Raw genomic sequence first — 13,637 nt, 5'->3', positions numbered from 1 at the left:
CTCACGGAGTTTGAAATAACAGAGCGTGACTACACAAGTTATAACTATCACATATTTAACCAGGAGACAACCTGTATTAAGCTTTTCCCCTCTAGTAATTGATGATCGATTTAATGGAGATTGGCGAGATAAAAATACCAGTTAAAAGACTGAAACCAACGAAAGAATTTGGTAGAAAAACGGACAAGAGAAGAGTTGGCCACAAAGGGGTTCGCACCTCTGTGTATTTTGAGAAGATGTGAAAGAATTTGGTTGCAACCATGACCAAATTTGTAGGGTTCATTTTACAAAAGTTACCATTACATACCGGGACGAAGACCATACAATAACTCGGTGGGCCTCTCTACAACGAAATCACGTCAGCTTAGTATTTTGCGGGTCTTTTTTAACCGTTTGTTTATAACAGAGGGTAGCCGCTTAATACAGGCTTGACTGTAAGTGAAGATATTATGATAAGGGTTTGGTCAGTGGAGATACTTAGAGTAAGTCAAAGTGGAGCAGCACCTAAGCATCAAACAAGGATCAGTAAGCACTTAGCCTGGGAGCAGGTGTCTCTTATTTCCTTTGAGCGGAAGAGGAGAGAATTCCCGCTCAAAGGCAACAGAAGACACCCCTCTAGCTACACGCCCTGGGATACACGCGCTGTGCAAATTCTTTTTACTTTCCCGACATTTTTTGGCACTAACTACGTTTCACAAGTTTTCGCCGTTACCAAATGTTTTCATGCGTCAAAAGCTACGTTATCCTACCTCAGGGCATAAACAATTTTTGCCAAACGTTAAAGCACGATAGAAGCATCAATATCAATTAAATCTCGGGGTTTGACGTCTCCGCTAATAGATTGAGAAGATATGCTCACTAAAAACGTTAATTTAGTAGAGCGATGGAAGCAGTTCCCTCTGTATAACACGGCTGCGGGGAATCATAGCCTTTGCATTACAAATAGCACTCGTTTGACCATTTTCTGTTTTTCAACGTGAAGTATTTCAAATGAGTTCTAAAAGAAATCTCACGATTTTACTTCAACCACGAACGTCTGAATAACAACCTTTGAGTCATGTGTCCTAAGTATTGTTTGTTTATAACAAGTTTTTTTTTGGCATAACAATAGACAACTGTTTGGAAACAATACTTAGGATTTATCTTACCTGAGGGAGGCTTCGTGGATCTGTCCCCAGATTTCTTGGTTACCAATCCAAACTGTGCTGATTCATCTGATACCAGGTCTCCTCAAGTTTCTTCAGAGCCGTGAATGTACTTTGATAGCTCATTCGTCATCAAATTCAACACCATCTTCTTTCAATTCAGCCTCAGTGAACAGTCGGTAATGTCTTCTAAAATTAACCCATTCACGGGCCTGTTAGAGAAAACAAAAAACAGTAATAAAAAAATCAAGAAAAAAAGCACATGACTGTTATGCTAGGTTGATCAAATAAAACAATAAACAACAAATCATCCATCAGTAAAGAAAGTTACAGCATGAACATAGAACGCATGGGTACTACAGTCGAACCTCCCTTTGCGACCACCTCTCGTAAGCGACCACCTCTCATTAGCGACCACTTTTCCAAAATACCAAACGTTTTCAAGTCAAATCACTATAGATGGGACCTCTCGTAAGCGATCACCTCCCGAAAGCGACTACTTTTAGAGACGATTGTTTAAAATTTTCAATTGTTTTTAACCTCCCGTAGGCGACCACTTGACACACAATGTGCTGTTTCTCTCACGGGCGGAAATTGACTGTAACATATTGGCCCACATCATTACAGCGGATGCCGTATTAAAATTTCACAGCCGGAGCTACCGGAAGTGTCTCCCGACATTGAAACAAATGATAACATATACATGCACTATAGTGTACACTGAAATAAACTTTAATCAGGTTGAATCCCTTGTAGGAAAGAAACTGTCTTATCTTGTAAGTAGCATGCATGTACATGCACGACCGGTGATGACTCTCTCAACCTTGTATTATCCAACAGAAAAATTGTGGCGATAAAGAACGTCAACTGCATTATGTAACAACCATGTGTTACGCTTGAAATGTAACATTGCAAACATGCCGTTTACTGTTTGCTCCTAAATCAGGCAGTCAAAAGAAGAGTTTTTAGTTTGGGTTTCGATAAGCACTGGCAAAACGGTTAGGTGTCCGCAATTGCCATATGTAAATTACCTGAAATTTAGACCCCCCCCCCCCGCCCCCCCTGTGGTCTGACCTTTGGTAAGCGACCACCTCCCGTAAGCGACCACATATTCTTGACATTATGGGTGGTCGCTTACGGGAGGTTCGACTTTATTAACATTTGGTAGGTCTGTTGCAAGAGAGTGGAATGAGCGAAATACTGAAAGGGCGAACGCCAAAATATAACGCGCAAGAAATGTGAAGAGAGGGTAAGCCACTCAAAAATAACACACACCCACGGAAAATTTTGTCTATTATTTGTATAGGCTAGTATACTGGTTTCTGTAGAGCAGATGAATGGAGAAAGAAGAATTCTTTAGTTTTCTCGATACTCGTTCGTTTTGGTACACCTTTATGTCTCCCAGTTTGTTCAATCACCATTTCTGTTCGTTTGCAGTATCGTCTGTGGATGGTTGGAGTACCATTTCAGCTGTCTGTTTGTTTTAGTCGCATATCCTTAACATCTCACTTTTTTTTTCTTTTTGGAGAATTCCTACGGCCTTATACTTTCCAGACGTGTTATAAGCATAAATTAATTAAATATTGTATTCATCTGTATTCATTTCTGATTTCTGTACCTGCCTGTTCTGTTCATTTGAAAACGCCCCACAAGGAAATCAGCTTTTAGTTGTTCGTGGCCAGCATTTAAAAATAACTAGAAGCTGAAAGGTGAATATATGAAAATTCATACATTTGAACTGCGGAAGAAAATATGAATAAGTGAATGATCCTCGCAGTTACCAGTATACGCAACCATTTTATGTTATGTTGTGTTCATACATTACGAAGCAGTTTCTTCATGTTTTATACTTATGGCTGCAAAGTTATAAATAAAATCTTCTTCTTTCTCCATTTATTTGATCCACAAAAAAAATGATACATTCACCTCTCTCCACGGGAAACAGCTATCAATTTTTTCGAAGAAATATACTCCACAATGACGGTGGTTATTCAATAGTTAACTCTCTCTCGGATTAAATGTGATTTTAAGACAAGTGCTATTTTTCAGCTGCCATCAGGCTCAGTTATTTCTGTTTTAATTGGTAAAGCATTCGTCATTTAAAAACTGGAAATAACGGACAGCAAAGAAGCGACGTCAAATTCTGTCCCTAAACTTTCCGGTGGAGGAATATTCTATCGTTATTGCACCAATCGACTGACACAGCGGAAAACGTTACCTCACAGATGGAGCGACAAGCAATGATATGCTTTCCACAGAAAGCAGCCCGTGTAACAGTTTTACCATCCGCACTCATTAACCCGCCATTGTGTTGTTTGTATAAATTTGAGTTCCAACCACCGCACACATCACATGCACGTTTTACAGAGACCCACACAAAAGAAAGAAAACAATCAATAATCTTAATCGCAGAAACTGTTATGTTTCTTTAGACTACGGGAGTGTTCATTATTTATGGGGAGGGGGGCTGGCAAATGGGAGGGGGGGCAAGCAAAGTTTACTCCACTATTTACGGGGGGTCAGAAAGGTTTTACTCTGAATCTGGGGAAGAGGGGGGGGGGGGACAAAAAAGTTTGAAGGTTGATATCATTAGTTTTGGGTTTTTTTCTTCCAGAACCGCATGACATTTAATGTACTTGTACCACAGTTAATCAAACCATTAGATACAACAATGCTAAAGAGTATTTCAAAATGTAATCTCACACCAATAGTTTACACAGCAAATGGGTTCCATTGAATGGATTTGCTAGTTAGATATGTTTGGATTTCACTGGCCGCACCAACAGATAGGCCTCCCTCAGAAATAAGTTGATCTAGGCCTTTCACCAGAATGGTTGGGTGAAGGCTGTCAGTGTTTTGCAGGCAGATCATGTCATCTGACAGTGGCAATACAACTTCTTCTGTACTTTCCCCAGTCAAGGACTCCACAACTGCAGCTTGGCACAGTCTTTTTCTCTTTTCCTTCCTCTGTTTTGCCTTTCTCTTAGCCTCTTTCCGCCTCCTACTCACTCCACTTTTTTTGAGTGTCTGCCAGTTGCACAAACACCCTCTTTAGCTGCCTTGTGGTATTTTCCGGACTAGTGATTAAACTCTGTATCACTTCAACCTGTACATTAACATACGTAATTGTTTCTTCTACTGCCAGTGGAGCAAGCAAAAGGCAGGCGAGTAAAGCGCTAAGTGGAGGATGAAAGTATGGTTTGATAATAAATGCATCATTGGGGGGGTTGGGGGGTTGGGGGGGGGGGGGGGTGTCAAAAACGTTTACATGTTCTAGCTGGGGGGGGGGGGTCCAAAAAGTTCCAAACGTTCCGTTTCCCCATTTGCCAGCCCCCCCTCCCCATAAATAATGAACACTCCCTAACAATTCAAAATGACATAAGTACGTAAATTATGATCATCCGGGTGAGTGTAGTCCTGAGAAGGACTGTTTGTGGTGACTTTGACTGACGTTTCGACAACCTGAGCGGAAGTCATCTTCAGAGGCAAGTGAGTTGTGGAACGTCAGTAGGTGGTATATATACGTCTCTGGTTGTTAGCCTGATTTGTCAACGAAGTCCAGATGTTATTGGTCGTTTGTCAGTAAGCCGTGATATTATTGGCTGTGAAGACTGTAAAAAGTGATTGGTGCGTTTCGATCCGTCTTTTGTTAGTCAAAAAGTCCGTGGGTCTATTGTTAGTAAAATGTCTATTGTTTGTTTGTCTCGTTGTAATTGTCAATAAGTCGTTTGTATGGTGCAGGTACCGGTAGTTGTAGGCAACGGTTGAGTGGCGTTTGTTCTAAGTTAGTAAACCAGCTTTCCAGAGTGAGTCGTTGATAGTAATTTGTACAGTAGGTAATGCACTTGGCAGAGTCCCAGTCGATTCTGTGGTTCGTTTGTAAATGGTGCTCAGCAATGTGATTGTTGATATCACCATTTCTAGTTGCTCGTTTGTGTTCAGTCAGTCGTACGTTTAAATTTCTGCCGGTCTCACCAATATAAGTGGCCTGGCAGTCGCAGCATTTGATCTTGTAAACTGCTCCCTGTCTGCGGTTAGGTTCGTCTTTGTCCATTACTTTCGTCAGTAGTTGTCGTAAAGTGGTTATAGGTTTGTGAGCTACACGGATATTGTAAGGTTGTAGAATCCGTGCGATAGTCTCAGAAGTGCCCCTTACGTAAGGTATAGTTACAGTAGTTACGGGAGTCGCGTCGTTGTTTATGACGTTAGGTTCAGTGTTCTTGTAAGTGTTACGTCTAACAAAGTCCTCGTTGACGTCTAACAAAGTCCCTGACGACCACAAACTTGTGTCTTTTGATGTGAAATCACTGTTCACCAGTATGCCACTTCAACTGGCTCTAGACTGTACTGCTACCGCCATCGAGAACTCCACGACAAAACTGCCACTGCCTACAGATGACTTAATGGACTTACTGAACCTCTGCTTAACGTCCACGTACTTCCAGTACAACGGAAAGCACTACAAACAGTTACACGGAACAGCTATGGGCTCACCAGATTCTGTTGTTGTAGCAGAAATTGTCATGCAGAACATCGAGGAACAAGCCCTAACAACCTACAAACGGACACTACCGCTCTGGTTACGGTACGTAGACGACACCTTTACAGCAGTACACAAAGACGAAATTGACGATTTTCACGAACACCTTAACAGACAGAACGCTGACATACAATTTACTAAGGAGATCGAAGAAAATGGTAAAATACCTTTTCTAGACTGCTTAGTTACCCGTAACAACAACGACAACAAACTAAGTACTACGGTTTACAGGAAACCAACACACACTGACAGACTACTGGACCAATCATCCTACAACCCTACTTCTCACAAAGCAACGACTATACAGACCTTAACAAGGCGAGCACAACTGGTTTGTGACTCATCTGACAGACTCGCAGACGAAAACAACTACTTGGACAACGTTTTCAACAAGAACAACTACAACAAGGACTTTGTTAGACGTAACACTTACAAGAACACTGAACCTAACATCACAAACAACGACGCGACTCCCGTAACTACTGTAACTATACCTTACGTAAGGGGCACTTCTGAGACTATCGCACGGATTCTACAACCTTACAATATCCGTGTAGCTCACAAACCTATAACCACTTTACGACAACTACTGACGAAAGTAATGGACAAAGACGAACCTAACCGCAGACAGGGAGCAGTTTACAAGATCAAATGCTGCGACTGCCAGGCCACTTATATTGGTGAGACCGGCAGAAATTTAAACGTACGACTGACTGAACACAAACGAGCAACTAGAAATGGTGATATCAACAATCACATTGCTGAGCACCATTTACAAACGAACCACAGAATCGACTGGGACTCTGCCAAGTGCATTACCTACTGTACAAATTACTATCAACGACTCACTCCGGAAAGCTGGTTTACTAACTTAGAACAAACGCCACTCAACCGTTGCCTACAACTACCTGCACCATACAAACGACTTATTGACAATAACAACGAAACAAACAATTTATTTTACGCACCAATCACTTTTTACAGTCTTCACAGCCAATAACATCACGGCTTACTGACAAACGACCAATAACATCTGGACTTCGTTGACCAATCAGGTTAACAACCAGAGACGTATATATACCACCTACTGACGTTCCACAACTCACTTGACTCTGAAGATGACTTCCGCTCAGGTTGTCGAAACGTCAGTCAAAGTCACCACAAACAGTCCTTCTCAGGACTACACTCACCCGGATGATCATAATTTACGTACTTATGACATGACTCCTGGGTTCAAACCATTTACAATTCAAAATGATAGCTGTTTATTATTTTTCATTGAATGAAAGAATATTTCCAGTGCCCTTCTCACTTTACATTGCAACATTTAATACTTTTGTGGAGCAAATACTCTTCACGCACTGTTAGATTGAAAAGCGGTAAGATTTTCAACGAGGTAATTTGCTATGGTTAGTCAGCAATAATGTCAAATGAAACGTCAAGCCCAGATAGGAAAGAGTAAACAACTTTGTAATCAATCCGTTGCTTTGCTTTTTCCCGTCTGGGAGACAAATCGAAAGTCGGTTATATTTCGTCTGTTTCCGTGACCATAAAATTATCACACACACAAACTCGGCTTTTACTCGGTTGCCAATAAAATGCGCGGGGCCAGGCCAGGGGTTTCTGTTTGTTTTTCAACCTATTGTATTATTCACCGTTTTATTTGATTTGATGATTTCGCATTTCCATTATTTAATTATCTTACAGCTTAGTTTTGAGATAAATTCCTTTTTGTAAAAATACAGTATCTGTTCCTCTACACCGGAAAATCAAACGAAAGAAACACAAAATGCAATGACCAGCTTTCCTTGACTCGCGAGTTTTTTTTAGCATGAATTGTCACTTGACTAATGGGGACATGATAAGCCTACGTGATCACGAATATTCGTAAACTATTTTTGACATCGTTTCTTTTTTGTGTATCGCCTAAGTTTGCTGGCTTGCATTTGTAGCGGGTACAGTGTGGTTTGGAGGATTTTATTATGGTTCTGACCGTCGGAAACAACGGATCATATGCACGTTAAGCGGACTGAATTGTCTGTTTATTCTGAACTGTTGTTTTAGCGTCTTGTTTGTCTTGGTACTGAATGGTGCGGTCACATGTTTGGTGTTATCTAGTAACAGATAAGATAAAACATTACTGCAGATTGTCATTTGGCAGTGGATTGTTTGCGATACCCTTCTACTCGACAGACAAGGAAGGCACGAGTTCGAATCAAAGGGTTGCATGCATTGTTTGTTTTGCTCTTCCATTTCAGATTTTCTTTTACTTGTTTTCGGTTGCCTGTACTTTACAGAAAACCATCACTTGATAAGTATAAAAAGTTGTGTTTTTGAATTTTAATTCCCATGCTTGCTTCTGTCGCGAGGTCTTTCAACATTTTTGACCTTGGAGTTTGTTGTCATTGGGTGAATTTTTTGTGAAAGCTTGTGATGTTTTACAGTTTTATTAAGCCCGTGCAAGAACATCACATAAACACATCCCAGTATCACACAGGAGCAATCAAGTGATGCGTTCTAACTCTGTTTGTACAGGCATTGTGCACGCGTTAATTTTTACATCTCCTCGATAGGATCACACAAACGAACTGCGAAGGACTCATAAAATATCACAAAAAGACATGCAACTAAGCTTCTATTAACTTAAAAGAATCAAAATCCAGGCGACGAAAACAGATTGAAAGGTCAGAAAAATAAAACGCCTCGAATTGAACTCGATCAAAAGCAAGCATGTGTTGTCAAAAGGTTTTAACCAAAGACGGGCCAGAAGCGTTTCTTACCAAAAAGAAACTATCTCAAAACTAGCTAGGTTGTGAAGTAGCTGAACAAACAAGCAAACACGAAAAGAAAAAGTAGAAAAAGACACCCTAGCACCAACTTCAGAGCCGTATTTGAATAACAAGCTTTTCACTGAGTTGTTTACAGGATGGACTACAGGATGAGCAAAACAGTCAGAAATCATTAAAGTGCATTCATAGCACAGTGGGTTTTCCTTTGTTATTATAATCTTAACGTTCATTTTCAACAATTTGCTGTTAGTTCTACCCGTCAGAAATTGTACCGACACAACAGCGACCGACTGTCAATTATCCAATCTTTGTTTAAAAATTAAGAACATTTTTAAATAAATGTATAAACACATAATCATTGGACAGTTAAATGGTTTTCCTACTCTTAAAGGTTTTCTTAGTTTGAAATGATCAGTTCAGAAAACCAAACACAACAAAACGCGAAACTGTTGATGATACGCGAAATATTTGTTCATACCATCGATTGAGGAGGCGTCACAAATTAACAAAGCCCACAAGAAAATGTACAAGATGAAATAAGAAAGTAATAGGTACAGCGAAGCCCGGTGTTTACGGAAACTTTTGCATGTCCCTTGGCGTCCGTATAAACCGGTTTCTCAGAATAAACGTCACGGACACACGTTTGATTGATATAATTATTCACTGTACGAATGAAACTTATTGGTAGCTTGTGAAGAGAGAAAGTGGTGTCGGGGCTGGGCATTAAGCGAGTGATCGTAAAACGGGGTTTCACTGCAATGTGACAAGAAATGTTTATCTTGTAAAACAGTGTTCAAATGTCTACCGGTCTTAAAACGCCGGCGTAGCCAAAATTATCAAGGAGAAAATTGTTTCCAATTCCGCAGTGTAGCATGCCATTCTGTTCTGAAACTGAATTAGTTGGGAATCATTTCGGCTCCAGCCAGCGTGAAAAAATTGGGGATCATTTCAGCTCCCAGAGCTATACAGATAATCAGCATGTGCTTACAATTGAGGATCGTGTGGTTATTTGTTCTGCAATGCGCTGGCAAAAGGGCTGCTTTGTGTAACTAACATTTTATTCAAGAACTTAAGCTATCACTCAAAGTAAAAAGTAAACTATTATTTATATTCAGCTTTCAATGTTAATTGCCTTTAGTCTTCATAAAGATCTTACGAAAACATCGAAACGATGATTCGCGCTATTTTGATTCTTCAACAAGCAACTTAATATAAAAAAAAGAGGCAAAGAAGTATCTATATCTTTAAATTTTCTCGCAAAAAATATAAAACAACAGGACTGTGAGTGCGGTAAACCTTACCTCACAGATTGAGCGAGCAATGCTTTACATGTATGTACACAGAGACGAGCCCGTACAATAATCTCTAAGAATGTACAGAAATTCTTTTCCATTGACTTTTTTTTTCATCACGTTTTACTATCCACCTTTTACTATCCACAATCGAGTCTCTATTTTTACTTCCCAAGAGCGAACGCACCCCACAAACATTTCATTTCGAAAACGGTTGTGAAAATGGTGTGCAGTTAACAGCGATGTTTCTTCAGTAATTGAAAAAGAGATAAAACATTTAATGGCGTCCTTCTCCGTTCACATTAGTACTATATCAGTTTAAGAAGCAAGAGCGCTTCACCGTCGTATGCTGAAGGGCAAAAATGTTTCCATTCAGGTTATTCGCAATAGATCAGTCATCAATATCCTCACAGCTCTGTTGGTTAGTTATATCCTATTTATAATCCAAAAAACGAAACAGTAAAAAACCTTGTAACCTTTTGCGTAGCAGAAATCGAAAGCCGCAGACTCGGCTTTTCGCGGCGTTGTTTACATGATGAGCGAAACTGGAAACCAGTAAAGTGCACAAGTTACACAGTGGTTTCCATCATCAAGTCGATCTTAATCGGTTCCTTAGTGATAATAAATCAAAAATTTTTTTTATAATTTACTATTAATTCTGTCCGTCAGAAATTATGCTGACACAACAGAGACCGACTGCCTAAATGCCCAACATTGCTTTTAAAATAACGAAAATTTGAATACACTCTGTTTTTTTTTATAAGAACGTCTAATTTTGGAGCTGAGGCCGAACGTTCTTATCATTTTTTACGATTTGAGGCTGAAAACGTTCTTAAGATGTTCTTAAATTACATGGTATACACTGCATGTATTTCAGTAAATCAATGCAGAAGTGCATTGCCTGCTGAGATATGGCATCAAGAACTCCTAATTATGACAAACCGAGATGTGTGTCACCATTGTTAATGTTATACAAAACATGCCATTAGGTATTTTGGTTAATTTACATTTGTTACCTTGATTTTATATACACTGAGGTTAGCAAAATAAAAACGTTCTTACTCGATTCTCAGCCTGAGGAATGTTCTTAAGACGTTCTTAAAATTTTGGTTAATCTCAGCCTCAACGTTCTTATAAAAAGGTTCTTATAAAAAAAAACAGTGTAATAAATATTTCAGCACACACAAAGGTCACTGTACATTTTGGTGGTTTTCGTAGTTTTAAATGTTTTCTTAGTTTTTAATGAACAAATTCAAAAAACGAAACAACAAAAGGGCAAATACGAAAAATATCTGTTCATATCATATCAAACTTCTGAAGCGGTAGCCGGATACATGGCACTAGGAAAAACTGTTTCCTTGTATTTGCCTTTTTTTTTGTTTTGTCAGTAAACTACTATGAGCCTTCTTGAGCTCCGTTATCTCGAAATTGGATATCCTGCTGAATGATTTTGCAAAACAAGATGCCCGGCTAATGGCATAAACACGGAATGCTTAATGTAGCCCCAATTATTCCCCATTGTATGTTTCGCAGATTTTTAAAAACTATCCTCCCTTGGCAATTGAAATAATTGTCTTAATGGTTTTATTCAGATATATTGCGTGATACTTATCGTTGTGTTACTAGGAATCATACCAGCGTCATGACCCCGCTGAACTGGTCTGGCCTCCAATTTTGAAAGCGGACTTTCTTTGCTGTGAACTCTCCCAATTTCCACTGTTTCAACTGTCGAGTACTACCTAGAAGTTACTATTTCGATTTACTGCTTGAAAAAGGTTTGTTTTCTCTCTGAAAACGGCAGATCAGAGTCTTAAATTCATACGTATGGCCGCCATTGAACAAAAACAACTTTTCGAAATGATGACTTGCTTTGACGTCACACAGGTAGAGATAAGTGGGTCCCCTCCCTCGTGATATACGCGCCGATAATAGATTTTGATTAGGCTGTTTTTGTTCAAGACAATTAGAACAATAGATCCCTTCTGGGAGAGGGTAGAATTTAATCAAGGTTTAATGAGTAAATCAAATAATGATTTGACGTCACACAGGAAGGGATGAGTGGGTCCCCTCTCTCGTGATATATGCCGAATAATAGATTTTGATTGGCCTGCTTTTGTTGAAGACAATCAGAACAATACATCCCCACTAGGGGAGGACATATTTTAATGCATAAATTAATTTGTCGATTTGTGACTACGACGAAGAAAAAAAAAAAAGATACCCGACCGAAACCTAGACACGGCCTGCCCTGCGGGCATTTCGTGTAATAATGAAAAATAATGAAATAAATTGAATCCCTACGCATTGTTCCCTCACCAAAGTGATCTCAGATTCCAAACGTGCTCGATAAATAAAATTAAAAAATCAACACTGCAAACAAACATTGCTCGGCGATTTCCGTTATTTAAAACGTTAGTTCAGTAAAGTAATACATAAGTTAAAATCCTTCTAACAATTGAACTAAAGTTTCTCCCGTGCGGCATTAGTTTCTTAAAACAAGCTAACGGGGAGTTTTTCAAGTATTAAAAGGTAAAATATACAACGAGTAAATACAAAATACAATGAAAGTAAAAAACTTACATGGTAATCTGTGTCCAAGTAGATCACCTTTCCCTGCACTGCTGCACACAGCTCACTGGCTTCTTTCTTTGTCATCTTAACATTCTCCAGCCCCAGGCCCCTCAGCTGAGGAATACTACTGAGATGCTGGGTCAGTTCACTTACACCTCGGCCCAGTGGATTGTGGGATAGGTCAAGCCACTCCAGCTCCGGCAGATCCTTTAGTGCACGGGCAACAGCTGTGACTTCCTTTTCACCCATCTGTGTATCATTCAGGTGCAGGTGAGTCAGATGAGGCACACTGGGCAAGTGTGTGGCAAGCTCAGTGATCCCCTGACCCAGCGGGTTGCATGATAAAACAAGATTCTTCAACTTTGAAATACTTTGTAAACTACGGGCAACAGCTGTGACTTCCTTTTCACCCATCTGTGTAACCCTCAGGTGCAGTTCAGTCAGATGAGGCACGCTGGGTAAGTGTGTAGCAAGCTCAGTGATCCCCTGACCCAGCGGGTTGCATGATAAATCAAGATTCTTCAACTTTGAAATACTTTCTAAACTACAGGCAACAGCTGTGACTTCCCTTTCACCCATCTGTGTTATGCTCAGGTCCAGCTCAGTCAGATGAGGCACGTTGAACAGGTGTTTAGCAAGCTCAATCACCCCCTGACCCAGCGAGTTGGATGATAAGTTCAGCACTTTTAACTTCCGGACAAATTTAAGAGAGTCGGCAAATAGCCGACACTCTTTATCTCCCATTTTAACCCAAGACAGGTTGAGTTGGGTAAGTTGTGGTAAATGGTGAAGGTTCTCAGCCAAATCACTGACAGCAAGGTGCAAATTATTCAAATGCAAGTTGAGTTCATGAATATTATGAGCCTGGTGAAGTTGCTTGAAAATGTCAGTAGCGGACTTGGCTGTTAAATTAAGACAGCTAAGTTTTAATTGATAAAGACTGTTAGTGAAGGGAATGCATGAGAACAAACTTTCTTTCAGCTGATCATCGCAGGATTCCAGGTTATTAGAAATGTCTATGACTCGAGGTCCATTTACAAAAGGCAATGCGTTAGTTACAACCGTAAGCTCCTGACTTGTTGGACTGTTTAGGTTTATCTCTCTGACAAATGACAGAGAATGGTTCTGTGTCCGGCCAGACGTGCTCACAGTCTCATTGCTATTCATCCGATTCTGCAGGTGATCAACAGGCTTCTGAGGAGGAGACTCTGGTGCTGATGTGAGTGCACGGAGTAGTTCAATACACCGCAGATGTTTATCACCATAATCTCTGTGAATGCGAGTTAAGTAGAAGATCATA

The 13,637-nt window shown here is 40.0% G+C and overlaps 1 protein-coding gene and 1 long non-coding RNA gene across 2 annotated transcripts in view; one reads left to right on the top strand and one right to left on the bottom strand.

The window, feature by feature from the left end:
• The first annotated feature begins 880 nt into the window (after positions 1-880).
• LOC146456795 (uncharacterized) overlaps positions 881-13,637 on the top strand; it is a 79,448-nt gene continuing 66,691 nt past the window's right edge. The window contains exon 1 of the long non-coding RNA XR_014858730.1: positions 881-994. This is a non-coding gene — a long non-coding RNA (uncharacterized LOC146456795). The remainder of the gene's footprint in view (positions 995-13,637) is intronic.
• LOC146456791 (NLR family CARD domain-containing protein 4-like) overlaps positions 1,063-13,637 on the bottom strand; it is a 180,480-nt gene continuing 167,905 nt past the window's right edge. The window contains exons 7-8 of the mRNA XM_085092764.1: positions 12,347-13,605; positions 1,063-1,357 (exon numbers count right to left, since the gene is read on the bottom strand). Of these exons, the coding sequence (XP_084948890.1) occupies positions 1,268-1,357; positions 12,347-13,605 (1,349 nt within the window). The 3' untranslated portion in view covers positions 1,063-1,267. The remainder of the gene's footprint in view (positions 1,358-12,346; positions 13,606-13,637) is intronic.

Source organism: Pavona decussata, unplaced genomic scaffold (assembly GCF_977016875.1).
Source record: "Pavona decussata unplaced genomic scaffold, jaPavDecu1.1 SCAFFOLD_254, whole genome shotgun sequence".
NCBI classification, from domain to species: Eukaryota; Metazoa; Cnidaria; class Anthozoa; order Scleractinia; family Agariciidae; genus Pavona; species Pavona decussata.
The sequence above is the reverse complement of the archived record's forward strand: the minus strand, read 5'-3'. Positions and strand labels throughout refer to the sequence as shown.